We start from the raw sequence: 21,537 nt of genomic DNA, 5'->3' as shown, positions 1-21,537 counted from the left end.
ACCTCCTGAATCCCGAGCTAGGCCTCTCACCCAGTTAAGCCAGTACACTCTGACCTGCACTGATGAGGGGCAATCACTCTAAAACAGATGTCTGCAGATGAGATGCCTGCTTATTTATTTTTAGAGTCATGTCTCAAGGCCTGTTTAAAAGGGCAAACCTTGATTTATGGGATATCTACCTTATATCTGGTGGCATCAGAGGCAGAACATGTTAATAACACTTGAATACCCTCTTTCTGTGAAGATAACTTTTCTGAGCACAATTTATAGTAAAAAAAAAAAACTTGTTGGCCCTTATCTTCACTGAATTGTTGAAACAATTGCACAAAGAGCACATAACAATCTTCTACTTTAGAACTTGTGGTAAAATAAGTGTTACATAATGTCATATCTTCATATCTGTTTTATTTCAGTTATTCTGTTGGATTCCAAAGAATCACAGGCCGAACTGGGCTGGACTTCCCACCCATCCAATGGAGTAAGTGTCTATTTAATAATATACAATGCAGATGGATGCTCTATGAAATGCATTAAAGGGGATCTTTCACCTTTCCTGATATGTTTGTTTTACAAAATATTTGTGTTCTCTATAAAACAAAATTTTTGGATTGTGCTTTGTATAAGTTTGTTGTGTTGTTCCTCTGTTGTTATTGCTAGAAATGTATGAATATATTGAGAACTGAGTGTTAGCATTACCTTTTCAATGAGATTTGTCCATTAACATAGCAATGTTGTTTAAATAATGCCACACCCCAGCTGGTAACACCCAATTCTCAATCTATGTATACATTTTTAAGATTAATAACAGATATAATCCAAAATGTTATGAGAAAAGATGATCTACATTGTTATATTATTGGGAATAAAATTAATTACCAAACAGACATGTCAGAAGAGTGGAGAGAAACAGTTTAATAATTATTAAGTCAATTTCACATGATTTTTACATGATTTTAAGTGTGGGAAATACGTTGAACACTGTTTTTGTGACATGAACTCACAGCATTATAATGATTTATAATGCTGTGTGTTGTGGCCTGACTGTGACTGTACTGAATTGTAATAATATAAACCTGTCAGTACAATTCAGTACAGTCAAGATTAGGTAGGAACTAGTGATGAGCGGCAGGGGCTATATTCAAATTTGCAATATTTCACAAATATTTTGTAGAATATTCATCATATATTCGCAAATTTCGAGAATTCAAGATTAATTTATTGAATGCGAAAAATCGGCAATGTAAAAATTGCGTAATGCGAATTTGTAACGCAAAATACAAGTGTGGGTCACTTTGGCTAAATTTTTCAAGCTGGAATTAGTTTCCTGAGACTGGAGAAAATGGTTGGCACGGCAGAACATACCATTTATATGCAGATAGAGTCCAGTGCTCCAATATATTCGTGATTGCGCTAATCGGCAGTGATTAGAATACGTGCAACTACGTGCAATTTCACATTTTAGCAGGTCTGACTACAGATTACTGATTTGTGCACTAAGTATTGTTGTGAACTTAAATTGTTTCCTTCTCATTGGCCCACAAGCAAGAAGCGGAGAGGAATCATGTGTTCAGATTGAAAAAAATGCAGAATATTCAATATAACAAATACATAGCACTATATTCTAAATATTCACGAATTCTCGAAGTGGCGATATTCGCGATAAAAATTTGCTATTCAAATATTCGTGGTCAACACTAGTAGGAACACACAACATTATAAATCATTATAATGCTGTGAGTACATGTCACAGGAGCCATGTTCAGTCTAGGAAATAGAGCTGTCACATGGAGTTTATTTCCAACACTGAATGAGTTTGAGTAAAATTGCCCTTAAGTGTACCATCAAAACTAGAGCTGACAGTATACCTTTTCCCAAAGATATTAACGAGGTTTGGTAATTTGGTAAATTAACCATCATTTCACTTAAATGTATTAAGAGGACTATATAAGAGATTTACATTGTCTCTGAAACAGTGCTATCCATGGGATGATTATAGTATTGCAGCTCAGCCCCATTTACTTGGAATGTTACCGTTTCTAGCTAGATCTATTTGAAATTTAAGCTTTTTTCCTGAGAGTTATCATGCCATATCTGTAGGCAGTGTAGTACAGCTAAAGTCAAAGTAAACCCATGATGCTTGTTTGATTAAAAATTGCCTAAGTTATGTGATACGAGTAACAAGACTGGAAAAACATGGAAGCTTTCTTATAGAGACTGTGTCACATTTTTCCACGTGACATCTGGTAGTGAAAGGGTACTTGATACTATTTTTGTGGGCACTAGATGAATAGGTTCTTTTTGGACCATGATTTGCTGAACTAAAGTCATTCCACAGTATATTCAGCACTGCGTACAGTTTTATAACAGATTTATAATTTTATTACATTCTCCTTTTAAGTTTTTTTTTCCAGATATTTTGTGTTCAGCTTTATATACAAGGGCATCATGTTTTATAGGATACCTAAATGTAGTGTGTTTAAAGGTGCTAATATCATAAAATTCCCATGTCTATATCAAAATGTGTAGAGTTAAATTTCCTGGTTGCACCAAGCTCAAACAAAGCTTGTAGCTCTGCTTGTTCATGTCACCATTAACCTGGGTGAACCAGAGCTGCTCTTGAATCTCTTCCTCTCAGGATAAGCTTCTTTTTATAGTCTAAGCAGACAGAAGGTTATGACAAATACTTTGAGATGCCCCCAAGGTATACATAAAGTTCAGTTGAAGACATTCTCTAGAGAGAACATTTTTATAGGAAACTGGATATGGACAAGATCAGTATCAATGAAAGATAATATTTTATCATGGAAAATATGTTTGCTTATAGTCGGTGGCTATTTAGGAATTGTAGGTGTGTGAGCTTTAAAGAATATAAGTAAGATGTCTACAAAGATTATACAATATTTTTATCAGTCAATAATACCTTAATTTATAGAATAATTGTGTAATGTAGAAGACCACTACACATATGCCAAATTAGGACCCTTGCTAGGAACTCCATCTATGACACAGGATGGAGAGCAGCCTATACATCTAAATGTCAACCAGGGCCACCTGAGCCCATCTCGATGCCTCTGGCTAGGTACATACTACAGAGGGAACTAAAGGGGTCATTATTACAGGAGGTCCAGGCATCATGTAAAAGTAGGGATGGCTTGGTGCTGTGGCCAAAATCTCTCCTCCTAAGTCCCCAATGTGGCAGCTATTGATGGTCAGAACAGAGGGACAAGCTACTGGGGAGGTATTCTGTGGCATTTGGTTCTGTGGGATGGTATTGCTGACTCTGACAACTTATATTGCCATCTACTTTTATTTTCTTGACTTCTGTCAATTTGGACCCACCTAGAACATTAGGACCATTTTAAGTTTTTTACAGGGCCACTTTAGGTACCTGGTCCGCCCCTGATGTCCACCATATATTACTACTATGCTGTTGGGAAAATATCTGGCTCACTGCAGAATTCCTTAGCAAAATAGACTTTTTGCTAAGGTTCTCAGAAGCTTTAATAAACAGCAACCATATAAAAGAGGTTGCATGTCATGAGACAACACCATTAAGGCTAAATTCACATCATTGTAGTGTACCTATAGCAAGTGTGCTGGGAGAGCAGTGTTGCATTAGCCATATTGGCCAGATAAAGGTAACCTCTTTGGCCGCTGTCTGATCTGTATACCTCAGTATACCACAAAAGATAAGGATGCAATAGTGTAGTAGACCAGGCTATCCTATTCAATGGTATACAGTTAAAATATGCTAAATGTATCTTTTTTAAATTTTTACAATGGGACAAATGGGGGATGGATGCTACTGTATGCCAGCCATCAAAAGCATCTGTTCAGTATAAAAGTCCCATCATTTATACTTAATAGAGATCATAAACATGACATAGAAAGGGCATTAAGCATGTAATAAATATGGGATTCCTCAGGGGGAATGTTGCAATCTCCCAAGCCAAACAAATGTTTTGCAGCCCAGGGGTCCTCATGCTGGCCACAAGGCATAGATAGGGTAGGACTTACCTCCTGTGCAGTCAGTTCAGCTGGGGAAGAGAGAGCCTTATAAGCTGTAGAGCATTAGCAGAAGTGTCCAGATTTTACTGCTCAGCTGAAGTAGGGCTTAGTTGGCCAGTGGGGGCAGAGCTTAGCAGTGCAACATGGTCAGAGATTTGAGGTTCAACAGGGCAAAACTGCTGTGCACCTGAGGTTGAAGACGATAACTTTGCTTGTGGTCTCATAATATACAAAGTTGCCCCTGAATAGCTTATGGCTCTCTCTCGAAATTGCAACATACCTTTGGGCAAACATATATTTGCTGTGAATTTGAGAGGGTAGAAAACTGCTGCTAGACTCCTCTGACGGGTGGCTTAATTCCACAGAAATAAAAAGATCAGGCATGTTGAAATCCAAAATGGCTCACCTTTTTCTCCCATAGGGAGAGTATGAGGAGCCTGATGCCCCGATGCATAGTAAAAGGTTGGCTGATACCACCAAAATCTTTTCAAATTGAAAACCAAAAATGTCTTTATTTTAAAAAGAACTATAGTAATTACAGGGCACATTGATATTTACTAAGGTGCATGCACAGTCCAGTGTTAATAGTCTATATTGACAGTTATTGTAAATAGTTAATACAGAGGAGCAGATCTTCAGACATCAAGAAATCCTGCTTGGTCACTGAACTATTATTTTTTTTGTTAGTTTGAGTCTTTTCCATTAAACGAGTAAAATGTTAGGGTATTTGTCATGCAATCTTTGCTTTACTGGTGATTTAAGCAGAAATGAAGGCTTGGCCTTACACAGTTCTAAATTAAATGCTAATCCTTGAAACACTAGCTCATAATTTATGCTTCCGATAATGACCTTATGAGTCATACTGTTAACGGATGATGTACTGTAAATGATTTCACTAAGATGTAGTGCAGTTAGATGATAATTCTAACAACACTCAGAATCTATTGTAAACCTATTCTAATGTATCATTTATATAAAAGGTTATTCTGTACAAAAATGGAAATGGATAAAAATGCAATTAACACATTATCTTACTGTATTATTTTTACCCTAGTGGGAAGAAATTAGTGGTGTCGATGAGAATTACAAACCAATTCGTACTTATCAAGTATGTAACGTAATGGAGCCCAGTCAGAACAACTGGCTGCAGACCGGCTGGATCTTAAGACGTAATGGACAAAGGATCTTTATTGAGCTGAAGTTCACTTTGAGGGACTGTAACAGCATTCCTGGAGTAGTGGGGACATGCAAGGAGACATTTAATCTTTACTACATTGAATCTGATTATGATCTGGGCAAAAACATCAAGGAGAGCAAGTACATTAAAATTGATACCATAGCAGCTGATGAGAGCTTCACCCAAGGAGATCTTGGAGAACGCAAAATGAAGTTGAACACAGAAGTCAGAGAGATTGGACATCTTAACAAAAGAGGCTTCCATTTGGGATTTCAGGATGTAGGGGCCTGTGTTGCCCTAGTCTCTGTGCGTGTCTATTATAAAAAGTGCCTCTCCACAGTGCAGAACCTTGCGATCTTTCCGGACACGGTGGCAGAGGCTGCCTTCTCGACTCTAGTGGAAGTTAGGGGGACTTGCGTGAATAACTCTGAAGTAGACTTGGATAACCCACCCAGGATGCATTGCAGTGCAGAGGGGGAATGGCTGGTCCCTATTGGAAAATGTACATGTAGTGCTGGCTTTGAAGAAAAGGAAGGTAGCTGTGCAGGTAAAACTCAGTTTACAGTCTCTATAGATTTGCTTGATTAATACTTAATCGTGTTAAATGTGATTCTATTACAAGAGACAAATTGCAAGTGAATGTTAAACTTCAGTAGTTGATTTATAGTCTATAAAGTTAAATTAGCTTGTAAAACTGATTATTTACTACAGAATACATCTGCACTGAATAGCTAGGGCGATTAATAATCCTTTGTATAATTATATCTACATTAACTTCACTTAGAGGCAGCTATGATATGGCATACAAACAGGGGCATTTTGTTCTGTAGCATATTCTCGTCTCAATGCACACATGCCAAGATATATCTATTGTGCTTTGTAGCTAAATCTAGTATTACCATAGTAACATTATTACTAATAAACTGACAATGACTGCCTTATTATGTTGGACAATTAAAATGTATTCTGCAAAGTTGGATGGAAAATGTTGTCAGCTATAGCACCCATAGTTACCTACCTCTCCTCTAATTGGTAGCGATACCTTTCTATTCTACATTATACTGTTGCTTTTCAGTAGTATTGTGTCTTTGTGTAGTGCTATATGTTGTACTCTTGTGTATCTGAGACAAATTAGCGCTAACATGAAGATAGAAAAATGTGCCCCTTCTCTTTCTGTTCAGCCAAGTAGTTATCATGTCAGGTACCGTAGGTGAAGTGCCAGGATTGCCCAGTCGGCAGTAGAATGTTTCTCTCTTACTTACTAGCCAATAATAACTCATTTCATAAATTTTTGGAATCTGTAAGGATTTCATGTTTAAAGAACTAAAGTTGTGAAGATAATAGAAGACCAGGTAGCTAGTAGGTCCTTATATGATATGCTTAATGTCAGTCTCCATCTCAGAGCCCCTTAGAAAATATTGGGAAATTGCCTAAATAGCAATTCAGTGGTATCATGTTGTAAATGAAGTCACTTAATATGACTGATAATTGCTGGCTAAAATCAGTTAACCCAATGCAGACCTCTTAGCCCTGAGTATATTACCTATAGGGTGTTTATATCTGATTTGAGACTTTGTTAAAGTCCTACCCCACAGATTTTATTAAAAAGTACATATGATGGAAACCTGATGAGTCCCATTGTATTCTATGGAATCCATCGGGTGCCATTGGTGTCTGTCATGTGACAGATCCATCACTGCCATCATTTTGTTTTACTTATCTTATGATGGAACAGAAAAATGGAAATGTTGATGCAGTAGTGAACAGAAACTTAGTTTTGCTGATTAATCTGCAGGATAACCACAGGAAATGTTCAGTTCTCCTTGGCCTTTAAAGTGGTTTTCAGGATTTTTTTTTTAAAGGGAGTCTGTCACCAGAAGATTCATTGTTAAACCAGGCACAATGTAATGTAGAGCTAGCTCAGCTGAATACAATTATATGTTTCACTTAGTTATCTGGTGCTCCATTGTGGACATGGCCAAGCGATATGACTATGCAGGAACCTGGTCCTGGTCAGTCAAGAAGGAAATCGAGGTGCCGGCAAAGGAATCAAGAATTGTAAGGGTGCACAGAGTTGTTTGGACCCATCCTTGTTGCACTTAAAAGGATTACTCCATAACTAATGTAAAAAATTATAATTCGACATCTTATAGTACAGGACTATCTCTTTCTAACAAAGCTAGAACCAGCCCTGTACCTCACATGGATCCAAATATATCTCTATTCATTGCTCTGCTAGACTTATATCAAGCTTGCAGCTCAAGGGGAGTGTCTTTTCTGCTGTAGCTCAGGAGACATGACATGTCTTTTCTACTGAAGCTCTCTCCCTATCACAGCTCAGGAAGCAGCTGAAGGATGAAACTGAACATGTGCGGCCTTCTCAGTGAGCAGGACAAAGAAATAGGAAATAAACAAACAGCAGGTGGTGCTGGTACCGTAGATACATGTTATTGAATAACTTAATTATATGCAATTGCAAAACTATTTAGATCCAGGGGTTGGGTTGAAAACTGTAGAATATTTTTTGGGAGACAAACCCTTTTGCTTTTGTATGTTGATTAAAATGACTATTTCTCCAAAATGAAGCAGTGAATCGCTAAGTGAAAGGAATAATTATATTCAGATGATATAGTCCGACAAGGCATTGTACCTGATCTCATAGTGAATCTCCTTATGACAGACTCCATTTAAAAAAAAGAGCCAGAAAGGCTAAAAAAATAGTCAATTATTACTGACCTCACTGACTCCTGCCATGGTTATTCTGACACTGCTCTGGTCTCCATTGCTCCTCACAAACTGGTGCCAACTCAAAACATAGGAAATGGCTTGGGATGCCTGCTCACAAAAAACAAAATTTTAACCCTTTTTGGATGTAATAAAAAAAAATCTCCCCTCTTAACCCCTTTAAAGTGAATGCCCATCTTTTAAGCTATTGGATCTTTAGAAATCTCATTGATAATCCTGGGTGCCTCCAGGCTGATCATCAGTGGGATCTGAGGAGCTCACTGCATGCTTTTATTAGTTCAATGTATAAACAGCATATACTGAGCTACTCAGCTCCCTCTAGTGGTGACTAAAAACAGTCTCAATTTTAACTTTATGTAGGGAATTGGGAGCTTTGTATCAGAAGAATAAAACTCAACCCACTGGTCCTATTTTATAAAATAAATAGCTCAAGGTCCGAAATTTCTTTTAAAGTTATTACTGGAATGTTCCCCATGTAACATATTAGATTTGTAATTTAATAGCATGTCTTGGCAGATTCCAAATAATTTCTTTATTTGTGATTCCAGTGAAACCATACATGACTAATGATTATGAAAATGCATATGTTGTTTCAATAATAATGCAATAGTAGCTAATGAGAGCATAAGTAACTTGATCTTACTATGAGTAGCAATGTACATAGACTTTAGAATTTGGAATGTATATAATGTGATTTTTCTAGTGTTGCATATTATCCATATAAGCATTATTGATAACATCTAGTAAATTCTGTACATATGTAAGAACTGCTTACCTGTAGTCTACTGAAAGTCTCAATTGGGTTTATGTTTCTGACCATGGATTAGTACTCAGTCCTGTTGTTAATTGACTCTACCTCAGTTGCAATCCGATTTTAAGACAACCTCTGACAGGAAAGTTTGTCCAATATTTGTTGACTTGCCTTTGTTAGCACAAGTAACTCATTCTGTTATGACCCTACCTGGGAACGCTTAAGAGTCTGACCAGGAGACTCAGGGTTATTATGGGTTATTATGAATCCTCACCTATAAAATGCTCACAAATGTAATTTTTTCATATAGTACATTGAAAAAATCAAGTGTAGACATTTGCTATAGATTTACACTAAGCCCGTAGCTTTTGGCCCTGATCCTTGGGGTCATGTGGGCAAGAGTGCTATGTTCCCTTTATATTTTAACTTTTTTGTGGAGGGCTGGTAACACTGTTTATATATCATTCTGAACAGTAAATTGGTTTTATAACTTGCATTTCCTAGATTGTATAAGATTATATGTTGGTTCTGTAACTGTCAATCTGACTTAGCAAGTAGATTCATTTAGATCAGGCATGCTCAACCTGCAGCCCTCCAGTTGTTGTAAAACTACAACTCCCACAATGCCCTGCTGTAGGCTGATAGCTGTAGGCTGTTCGGGCATGCTGGGAGTTGTCGTTTTGCAACAGCTGGAGGGCCGCAGGTTGAGCATGCCTGGTTTAGAGTAATAATTTTAAAGGCATAATTCTGTGTAATAAACAGTTGTTTTCTCCTTTATCACAGATGTAGCAGAGCTGACTTTATCAACACAGTGTAGATAAAGCACATGTTATGCTGAATAACAATGGTGATATTTTAAAGGAGTTGTCTAGAATTACAAAAATGTGCCTTTTTTCTTCTTCCGGAAGCAGTGCCATACCTGTCCATGGGTTGTATCAGGTAATGTACAGTAGGTCCGCCACATTAAGGTTAATGGGACTAAGCTACAAAACTAAATAAATAACCTGTGGAGAGGTGTGACACTTTTTTAGGGGGAAACAAAAATCGGCATTTTTTTCTAATCCCGTACAAACCCTTTTAAGTCAAAGCGATAAACTGAGCTCTGCTGCTTCAACAGTATTTACATGGTAGCATCTCAGGGTCAACTCCTTTAGAGAGTTCCCAGCTCTGGTCATAACCCTGCATCATAAAACCAGCCGATGTTGCAATTGTTATTTTGCATACACAATAAGTTTTAGCAGAATGGAGAAACATTTTCCTGTAAAATTGTCTTTTTTTACATTTGAAAATAAATGGTGTTCTTACATGATGCAAACATAAAGAATAGTCTGTGTCCATTTTTATTAATAATTAAATAAAAAAGGCATAAGAAAAATGAGAAGCTTTCCTATTTATCTTGGCTTTCCTGACTCAAGAATGCTCATAGGAAAATACAATGCTTCTCTGAACAATACATAGCATTATAGTAAGACAAAGCTACTGCAGGCTTCTGTGACCTAAAGAAAAGATCCCTTGGTAGTTGTTTGCTGTGAATATAAACATGGTCTGGGTTCAAGAACTGGAATTGCTATGCAATGATTTGCCATGAAATGTGCCATGAAATGTTTTTTTTTTCGTTATTCTCATATTTCTTGTGTCAAATCTGAGATAAGAAAAAGCGTGGATTCAATCCTACCAATCCTTTCTGAATATTCTCTGTCCTTAGCTGAATAAGGACTTGCCTTAAAGAACTAAGGTTCCGTGCACATCTGCGGCGGAGGTTCACAGATGATGTCAAACATAAAGGAGCAAAAAACTGCTGCCAGTATTTCATCCGGCAAAATAACAGCAAAATACCAGTACTCACGTCGTAACCCAACAGACTCCATTATAGAGATTGGGATATGGCCAATGCTGGCGGTGTCCGGCACATGTCAGATCCATCAATTCCAGTATTCCACTCCTATGCTGGAACAGACTACTGAAATCTAGGAAAAAAGGTGCACCTGCCTAACAAATGTGGTATAGACTAGTTACTTGCAATTAAAAGCCCTAATATGAAGGTTGCAGTATTAAAGGGCATCTGTCAGCAGATTTGTACCTATGAAACTGGCTGACCTGTTACATGTGCACTTGGCATCTGAAAGCATTTGTGTTGGTCCCATGTTCATATGTGCCCGCATTGCTAAGAAAAACAAAGTTTTAATAAATGAAAATGAGCCTCTAGGAGCAACTGGAGCGTTTTTGTTACTCCTATGGACTCTTCTCCCTCTACAACTGCCCCCCCCTCTCCATTTTGACTGACAGGGCCAGGCAGTGAAAACCTCATCACACCTAGCTCTGTCAATCAGAGTGCAGAGGGAGTGGCAGTTGCAGAGAAAGCAGTGTTCCTAGGAGTAATGGCAACACATTGCCTCTAGAGGCTCATTTGCATATATTAAAACTTAATTTTTCTCAGCAATGCAGGCACATATGAACATGGGACCAACACAGATGCCTTCAGCTGCCAAGTGCACGTGTAACAGGTCAGCCAGTTTCATAGGAACAAATCTGCTGACTAACGATTAGACAGTCTCAAAGCTGGGTAAGAACTATGCTGGCAATGAAGAGGGGAAAAAGCAGATTGTCAGTAATAAGATCATGTATCACCTAGCTTAGCTTGTATTATTTTTTAAGTTTTTGTTGAAATATTTACTCCATATACAATAGTACAAAACACAGACAAAACAAATTCAAACCATTTAAGTGCAAAATTTAGAAGTTACACAACAGCGGAAAAAAAATTCCAATACAATCAAAATATAATTTCCAATTACATTCTGCATATTGATGTGGGTCAATTAAATTCCAAACATGTACCCTTTTTCCAAAAATGTGACCTATTTTGATTCCTGACTTACTTCTCTATTGATCTATCAATTCCATTGAGTAGTTATAGTTGCATTACTATGATATATGTTTAGGCAGACTATGATTTATGACTACAGTTTAGCTACAGTGCCTATAGGAAGTGTGAAATAGCCTGAGGCACATTTTCTGTCTCATCATTGGTTCAGGCTGCTGCTTTCTCCCTCCTTCCTTCAGCCTCATCGGAATGATTGCTATGTAAAAAAATGAATACATCAGGACATGTGAGGAAAGCTGCAATAATGGCAGAGTGATAGTAAAATGCAAACTAGTAAACCACCAGTGAGAAAAACGATTATCACCTCCTATGTAAAAGGGAACAGGAGTTGTCATTACTTAAACAGGCTGTCCTAGAATATGAGCAGGACTGGTTGCCTCCACTTACAAAGCTGCCTAGGGGTTGATGGCGTAGGGCCTCACTACACATTGCACTGCTCTACAATAGATGGTATTGATGTGATCCTACCTATGATATGCCGTCATGGCTGAGCAGCCTGAAAGGAACGCTTATCCAATGCAAGTATACAGAAGTTCCATAGCATAGTGTGTAGTGAGGTCCCCCTCACCCCCATAGGTAGCTATGAAGTGGAAGACAACCAGTTCTGTTCACATTCTAGGACAGGTTTCTGGCAGCCGTTTCAAATCATTCCTAGAGAACCCCTTTAATGACAGAAGATAAAGAGAAGTTGTACATTTTATACATTCAGATGGATTAAACTTAGCAACGATGTGGCAATTGACTCTGTAGTGGACTGTAGGGGCATGATGGTCTCAAGTGGGCTTAGTAGTATCATTCAATGCCAAGTACCGGCAGCAAAACTAAACACAATTTTAGGGGGCATAGAAAAAGAGAGAATCAAACAGGGTTGGCCACTTTATCATTACTATTGACGTATGTATTTTTGTAAGATGACTAAATGGCACTTACTAATACAGCCTTTTTTTAATTCTGCACCTTTTTGTATATTTCATAACTTATTCCCCATCTTTTGTGCTGTCCACACAGATGTCCATTTCATAAAATAGCTGCTGATGCAAACCATTCAGCCTCCACCACCATTAAACACACTGGAACTGCACTAAACCCTAAACAGTGCAAGTGCAGGTGGCAATGGAGGAGAGGTCATATGGAGGTATACTATGGACAGCACAACAGACTTGGCAAACAAAGGGACATAACTTATGAAATATTCAAAAATATACCACATTAAAAAGTAACCATATTAGTAAGTACCATATAATTATCCTACAAACACATTGGTCAACAGTAACCAGAAGGTGGCCAACTCCTTTAATAAATTTTAAGGGAGGGGAGGTTTCTTATACAATAAAACATTGAGGAATGACTTATACTTGACAATAAAGGAACCATTTAGAGGAGATCCTGTGAATATATATCTATAAACATCTAAAGAAGCGACACAAGAACTTTTCAATCCAAGAACAGTACATTCTGTGTGATCGTCTAGCAGAAAACTCATATTCTGCATTTAATGAGTAGAACTCCTATGTGCACACCCAGTGAGTATCATAGTAATACCATGTTTCAGAAGATATATTTTGTACTTATTCCTTCTCCCCTACCTTAGTATAGTCGCTCCAGTTTCCATGACTCTGAAAAATAACAATGAAATATAAATGCAATAGCATTATTGCTCCACTCAAGATATTGTTAATTAAAGGCTTAAAAAAGGTCTTTAAAAGCAGTGATACAATATATGATTTCCACTACATAAGACTTCAATTAGGAACTGACCAGGAAGATATCACTTGAGGAAAATGAGAACCAGAGAAATAGCGTGCCTTTGGTTATAATCCACTTATTTATAATCAACATATTTATAATCTTGACATAAATTGCCTTAATTTTGTATATTAATATTCTTTTGGCGTTAAAGGTGTTCTTGGAAAATTAAGAAAATGAAAATACTTAAATATTACAATTATAAATATATTCCCAAATATCTTTCATTAGTTATAATAGTCTTTTTTGTCTTCGGAGCAATTATTAGGAGAAAAAACATGACCACCATCCTACTAGTACACACAATACCTGTCCTAATCATACAGCAGGACAAGTTACTTCAGAACACTGAGCTAAAAAGCTGCCTCAGCCTCCTCTCTGCTTGTCAGGGATTATGGCCCTGAATACAGCTGATATGATCTTCAGCTGAATCTCTATATAAACGGAGTTCATGAGGAGAAATAAAGAGGGGAGGGTGGGGTGGCTGATGAAAAGCAGCACTTGTGTGCAGTCTCCATTACCACAGCCCCACATTACCACAGTCTGTCCTGTCCATCCTCTCTGTACTTTATGTCTCCTCATAAATTCCCATTCCCACAGAGATTCAGCTAAAGTTACCAGCTGTATTCAGGATCATAATCCATGGCAAGTAGAGCAGAGAGAAGGATGAGGCAGCTCTTTAGCTCAGTGTTGTGAAGTGTCTTCCTGTGTGATTAGGACAGGTTTTGCATCTACTAATAGGACGGCGGCCATATTATTTTTCCTAATGATTGCCCCCTAGACAAAACAAGGAATTATAACTAATAAAAGCTACTTGAAAATATATTTATAATAAAGTAATATTTAAGTGTTCATTTTCTTAATTCCCGGAGAACCCCTTTAACTATAACTGTTTGCATTTGTATTAGTGCTGTGATGGTGGGGTACAGTTTACATTGTGTTAAAAAAGGTAAGCAGTGGTAGTACAAACTGACATTGCGTTACCTACTTTATGGCTAATGGGATAAATGGTTGATTGGTTTCTCTTTAAAAACCAAAATCGAGGGTGTTAAGGGCATTGTTCAACAGAGAAGGTGTTAATCAGATGTTCTGAAGTAATGAAATGTAAAACATGCTATTGAAATATTTATATACAGTTTGCATAAGTTAATGTCAGTTTAATTAATGGAGTGTAGACGTATAATTAAAGTTATCAAAGATATTAAATTCTAGTAAGAAGTGATGATTAAAACTGAGACGCTGTATTGATCAGAGATAATTAATATGGATGATTTTTAATTTACATCTCGCTATTCCTGTGTTATTTGTGTTTTGAAGTTGAGATGCTGCATTCTCTTCTCGAAAAAAGCAAACTTCAAATTAACCATTTACTCACTGTCTGGGACTAGCCTGTATTCCAAATTTTACTAAATGTTTGGTTTAGAAAGTTGAAATATAGTTTAATGTAAAATCATTAAATGTATATAATTATATATCAATGTGATCCTGCCTACGAGAGGTCATTATGTATCTAATTATATGATACCTATTCATTTTTTTTATCATTTTATATTAAAGTAAAGAAGCCATAACTTTGAATGGATTATATGTGTCTCCAGAAAAGGGTTCATGTATGTGACTAAACCATATGCGTTGGACTCTGTGTGTCGCAATAACCATAAGCATGGGTGTAACCAGAAGGGTGGTATCCTAAGAAACCGTTATGGAGCCCAGCAACTAAGATGGGCCACAAACTAAGGAGCAGTTAATAATAAAGGATGAAAGATGAGAGTGGAGAAATGAAAATTCATTTGGGACCAAAGAAAAGATGACACAGGGAGAGAGTGGATACTAAATAAGTCAGGAAACTTTAGGGGCAACTTCATACTGATTCAATTGAAAACGAATGAAAAACAAGTAGGGTGCCATGATACCAGAAACCTCACGCCAAGAATTGATTCATCTATTTCAAGTTATGCAGAGAATAAAAATCATTTACATTTTCAAAATCTGTTTCTTTTTAAAAAGCCGCTCGTCTTTTCTTCTACTAAAGTGAGCGGACTGAACAAACATTTATTAGTATTAGGCCAGTGGTAAAGGGAATTACTGTATAATCATGACACTGAGAGAATTTCTGGAGACTGGTTTGTAACCCCCTGACCTTCAACAAGCTTCGTTGTTTCCCTTGACTAGGCAGGGAAATTGTCCCTGAAAATTTTCTGTAAAGCAAGAAAATTGTATTTGCTGAGAAATTCTCCAGTATTGATTTTCTAAAATCAATAGTATAAAATGATTTGTATTTCTCTTTGTTCGGTAGTTTGAAGGCTATGTGACAGTGCCATGTTCCCACATAAAAATGCTCAAAACATTAAATATATATCCATATCAAATTATCTATGTAGTAATAGTGAAATGAAAACTAATATAAAAAATTATGAAGTAAAAGCATAATTCAGGTCCTGCAAATAAGACACATACCACCAATCTATGATCTAAAAGTGCTCATACTAATTAAGGCTACTTTCACACTTGCGTTCGGAGCGGATCCGTCTGATGTCTGCACAGACGGATCCGCTCCTATAATGCAGACGTTTGGATCCGTTCAGAACGGATCGGTCTACATTATATTTCAGAAAAAAGTCTGAAAGTTAGTCAGACGGATCCGTCCTGACTTTGCATTGAAAGTCAATGGGGGACGGATCTGTTTGAAATTGCACCATATTGTGTCAACTTCAAACGGATCCGTCCCCATTGACTTACATTGTAAGTCTGGACGGATCCGTTTGGCTCCGCACGGCCAGGCGCACACCCGAACGCTGCAAGCTGCGTTCGGGTGTCCGCCTGCTGAGCGGAACGGAGGCCAAACGGTGCCAGACTGAGGCATTCTGAGCGGATCCGCATCCACTCAGAATGCATTGGGGCTGTACGGATCCGTTCGGAGCCGCTTGTGAGAGCCTTTAAACAAAACTCACAAACGGAACCCCGAACGCAAGTGTGAAAGTAGCCTAAGTTTTTTGGAAATGGACTATTTTAACCATGACAAACGTTCATTAAGTGAATGGAAAAACTGATCATTAGTGTTCAGCGAATCGAAGTTGACAAAGTGGACTTTGATCCGAATTTCAGGCAAATAAAATTTGCCACAAGGCTGAATTTTCATTGTGCTACGTGGTAATTTTCCATAAAATGGCAGTAAATTTTTTTTATACTCAACTCATGCATTTGTGCACGAAGAGTCTGCCGCAGCCATCTTGATTGAAGATCCAACACAAAATCTCGTGCACGGTGACATGTGACGTCACCAAGCCAGCCAGCACGATGACGTCATCACGCACCGCACAAGATTTTGCAATGGATCTTGGATGAAGATGACCGCGACGGACATGTCATTTCTCATATTCAGTAAGCAGAAGTGTTACATGACATGCATTTGATGGGTCAGCATGCAGGACACATCACATGTGGTAATTAAATAGGACCAGTGGTGGAATCATGATTTTTTATTCTGGTTACTAAAGTAACTACATGACAGTGTGTATTTATATGGCGACCTGTCTGTAGGTGATGTTATAACTATGCCGCCTGTCTTTAGATTATGTTATCATGTTATTAATACAGCTAAGTGTAAAAAAAAATAATAATAATACAGAGATCTGCTACTACATGGACACTGACAGACATGTAATCAGATTTATCATAAAGATATACCCCTTTTGTGGCACATTTGTGACTTTTTCAACAGCACTCGCCCAATTTTTTTTTAGCAAGTGTTGTTTCTCAGTGACCCATCAACAGTTGTCATCTTCTACACCAGTTTTCCTGGCGTAAAATAGCACTGAAATCTATAACACTATAAATCAGATGCAGTATGTGTTAGCATGCACGGGTATTATAGCCCAGTAATTCTGCCCAATGGTGTTGAGTTACTGCTGCAGACAGTATATGTTCTGCTAATACTCTATTATTCACATGTTAGATACATGGGCAGTAAACTGAAAGCCTGGTCACATGATACTTGTGAGGGCCACATGACTGCTCACATGACTGATGCCATGTTAAAACCTATCTAGCTCTCCTATGGGTGCACTTAACAGGACTAAAATGGGCTGATACAAAGTGGATATAAAAGCTCTGTATTGCATAATTATAACTAGATACATATTAGAAGATGCTTCAACATCCTATTCTGTAAATAAATGGAATCCTTTTAAACTGGAACGCCTCTTGTGTTGCTCACCACTCCTCACCGGAATAAAATGGGGACTCAGGAGAGAGGAGGCGATTGCCAGAGGATGCGTTTCTGTAGAGGAGAAACAGCTGGATGTCTGGGAGAATCAGGAGAATTCTGACTAGGAAACTATCTTAAGGCCTCTTGCACATGAACGTGTGCTGCTGACCGCAGTAGTGCTTCAGTAGGGTTCCGTTCCGTGCTTCCGTTCAAGTGAATGGTCCTCATCCGTGATGCGGAATGCACAAGGCCGGTGTCCCATGTATTGCAGACCCACCGTATGCGGGCCACAATTTGACCACGGGGGACACACGCTCATGTGCAAGAGGCCTAAGTGAGTGAGGAGCTGGACTGAGAGAAAGGACCACAGAGATGTTCATGATAAAATTAGCAGCTGAAGAGAAGAGGCAATTAGTTAAAAAGAAAAGACCAGTGACTGAGAGTGAAGGTAAAGTCCCAAAAGGGAATAAAACACCCATCAGTTCATTATCTGTACAGTAAGGCTGATGCCAGAAGGTACAAATTACCAGAGTTCTGCTGTTCATCACCAAATCTAGTTTTGAATAAACGGTTTTGCTGGAAACCATCATATAATGACTGAATGTGAGGAGAAGTCAGTCAGGTTGTCAGAATAAATCCAGCCAGTCACTGGTTCCTCAGTAAAGTGGTTGTCAGTGTATAGGAATTACCACAGTTCTGCAACTTACAGTATGAACAAATCTAGCTTTGAATAAATTATTTTACTGAAAATAGCAATACAGTCACTGGATACAAGTTTGTCATGTTTTAATGGAGTAAATACTCCAGGCTATTATTATTATTCATCTACAGTATATTAAATGGATAGCACTACCTGCTGTTTGTTCTTTTAATTTTCCCCCCGTCTAACTCAGTAAGGGTACTTTCACACTAGCGTTGTTAGAATCCGGCAGGCAGTTCCTCCTCAGTCGGTATCCTCCGGAATAACAGATCCGGCATTTAAATTTTTTCAAAGATCAAAAGCGAAACCAGCTCCTCCTATATTCCGGCGCATGCATAGACTGGAAAACCGCATCCGGCGACGCGGCAATTTCCGGAACACTTGGTACTGGATATAGCATTAATACATCTCTATGGAAATTAATGATGGATCCGGCAAGTGCGGTATTGTTCCGGGATTTTGGCTGGAAAAAATACCTCAGCAAGCTACTGTATTTTGTCCGGTCAAATACCGTACAAGGGACGGAACGGAAGACATCCAGATGCATACTGAATGGATTGCTTTCCATTCAGAATGCATTAGGACAAAACTGATGTTTTTTTTTCCAGTATTGAGACCCTTTACCGGATTTCAATATCCTATACATAATACAACCGCATTTGTTCATGACGGATGCATGCGGTTGTATTATTGTAACGAAAGCGTTTTTGAAGATCCATGACGGATCCGCAAAAAACGCTAGTGTGAAAGTAGCAGAACAAGTTTGAGGTGGTCACACATACTCAGTTTCATCCTTTAACTGTTACCAGCTATATCTACTGTTAAAAGATATGATAGTTACCAAGAGAGAGCTGCATTAGAGAACATGTCTTCTGAGTTGTGGTAGGAAGAGACCAGCAGCAAAAAATGACCCCTCAGCTCAGGGAGAGAGCTCCAACAGAATGGATATGCCCCTTGATAAGAAAACACCCCTGAGCTACCATTGTGAAATAAATCTAGCAGAGAAGTTAGAGGAATTAATGGGAAAAACTCTGGATATATGTAAGGTGCAGAACTGATTCTAGCTTTGTTTGCAAGTGATTGCCAGCTCAGGAGATGTGTCCTGTAACTGTTGCAGTTTCTAGCAGAAGATATTTCTAGAGGCAGTTGAAGGATGGAACGGAGTATGTTCATCCACCACAAAGTGGACAGAGAGGTTAAGAAAAGAACAAACAGTAGGTGGTGCTATACAGAATGATTTTATTAAGTGCCTATACTAAATTCTAATTACAGGCAATTACAAAAGTATACCAGGTGCCGGTTTTAACTGTATAAAAAAAACAAAAAATATATATATATATATATATATATATATATATATACTGCAAATAATTGCATCAGATATCTGAAATAATCTATAATGTACTCATCTGAGTTAATACCATTTAGATTTCTAACAGGTTAATTGCTATAACCATATACTGTTATAGAGTATTGACTGGCTACATCTTACAGCATAATTCCAGAAAAAACTTGGTTAGCTCTGACACTAGTGTTACTAATGTGATAAAAACTTGCATGCTGTTTAATTGAATATCACATGCCGATCAATAGCTGACACTGCCAGGCATAAGAAATTGTTCCTCAACTTAAAATGCTAGAAGATGGTGCCCTCTGCTACTAAATCAATTATTTTATAGCATGTTTTGAGGGCCAGTTCAATCCTCATCTGATTAGATCTTATTAATGGGTATCTATAGGTCTTATTACCTGTAATTCAATATATATCCAATCCTCAAAAAAAAAAAAAATATAATAATAATAATCACCTGGACACTAAAATCATTAATATATGATAATACATTTTTCATGCCTTAGTTACCATTACGGTGACTATTTATTGCCAGTAACAGTAATCCAGTAACTTTGTATTTTTTTTTATTTTTCTTTGTGTACTTTGTGGACTGCTCAGCATAGAAAAACTCTCCTGGTGTGGAAACTGCCAACAAGCTGCTGTTGACAGATTTGTTTTGCTCTTTCTATACATCTTTTTTATATTGCTTTAGTACATGACCAAAAGTTAGATGTGGGATAACAAAAAATGCTGCATACTACCCACAGCCCTGGTCTTAAAACATGAATATATGATATTCACAAAAAGTTAGGGAGATTTGGCTTGTGGATGCAATTTCAGGATGAATCTAAAATGCACTCTGTAAACTTTTAAATGCACATGTCCAATTGTTCAATGTTTTAGTACTTTTTGCACAACTTTCTCTCTGACAGGGAGCTTAACAGCAAAATTCACAGCAGGTGTTTGATCTATGAATCTCTCAATAAATTTCCTGGTTCAATTAGAAGTGGTATTTAAACAGTCCCCCTCATTATGCTGTTCACATTTTGACATCATGAGACCAAGACGATACCTAACAATTGATAAACAGTACCTCACCATTGTGAGGCTTCAAGCAGGATGTTCTCAGACGGAAAGGGCCACTGAGCTTAGCTTAGAGTGCCACAGAGTGTCATCAGCAGGTTGCAACAGAGATACATAGAGACTGGAAGAGTCACAGAAAGGCATAGAAGGAAACATCCCTTGGCCACATCCAACTTTATTGTGAACAATGCCCTGTGGAACCGGATGATGAATGCCACACAACTCCAGGCACATTTAAGGGAGGTGAGAGGCCGCCAAGTGTCACGTCAGACCATTTTAAACCATTTACATCAGTACAGTCTGCGTGCTAGACAACCTGCCAGGATACCTGACCACACCACCAAGCACAGGTGTCATCGTCTTGCATGGGCCAGAGAGCATCTACAATAGACGAGGGACCAGTGGGCCTCAGTGCTGTTCACTGATGAAAGTTGATTCACGTTGAGCAGAAATGATGGCAGCCAACAATGTTGTAGACGTCAAGGAGATCGCTATACATCAGCCACTGTTGTCACCAGACGAGCCTTTGGTGGTGGTGTTACAGTGTGGGCAGGTGTGTCTAGTCAATGCAGAACTTCCCTACACTTCGTACATGGTATACTGACAAGCCCATACTACTTGAATAACACAATAACATAATCCAGCCATGGTGCCTCTGCATGAACAACACAATATTATAATAGTATAACTCCAATATGTTGCCTGTATTGTTAGCACTGCAGGTCCAAATGTGAAGTGGGTCAAGTTCACAAAACTCAAACGCACCATGAACAACACAAGCCTATTTTAGACTTCACGGACAACAATGCGCCAGCTCATTAAGGTCGCATCAGTAGGAAATGGTTGCTGGAGACTGGGGTACCTCAAATGGAGTGGTTTGCACTTTCTCCAGACCTGATTCCC

At 38.1% G+C, this 21,537-nt stretch overlaps 1 protein-coding gene across 1 annotated transcript in view; it reads left to right on the top strand.

Moving 5' to 3' along the window:
* The first annotated feature begins 418 nt into the window (after positions 1-418).
* Positions 419-21,537, top strand: part of EPHA10 (EPH receptor A10) — a 762,516-nt gene continuing 741,397 nt past the window's right edge. Inside the window, exons 1-2 of the mRNA XM_040424435.1 lie at positions 419-478; positions 5,063-5,732. Of these exons, the coding sequence (XP_040280369.1) occupies positions 5,129-5,732 (604 nt within the window). The 5' untranslated portion in view covers positions 419-478; positions 5,063-5,128. The remainder of the gene's footprint in view (positions 479-5,062; positions 5,733-21,537) is intronic.

Source organism: Bufo bufo, chromosome 3 (genome assembly GCF_905171765.1).
Source record: "Bufo bufo chromosome 3, aBufBuf1.1, whole genome shotgun sequence".
Taxonomy (NCBI): Eukaryota; Metazoa; Chordata; class Amphibia; order Anura; family Bufonidae; genus Bufo; species Bufo bufo.
The sequence above is the reverse complement of the archived record's forward strand: the minus strand, read 5'-3'. Positions and strand labels throughout refer to the sequence as shown.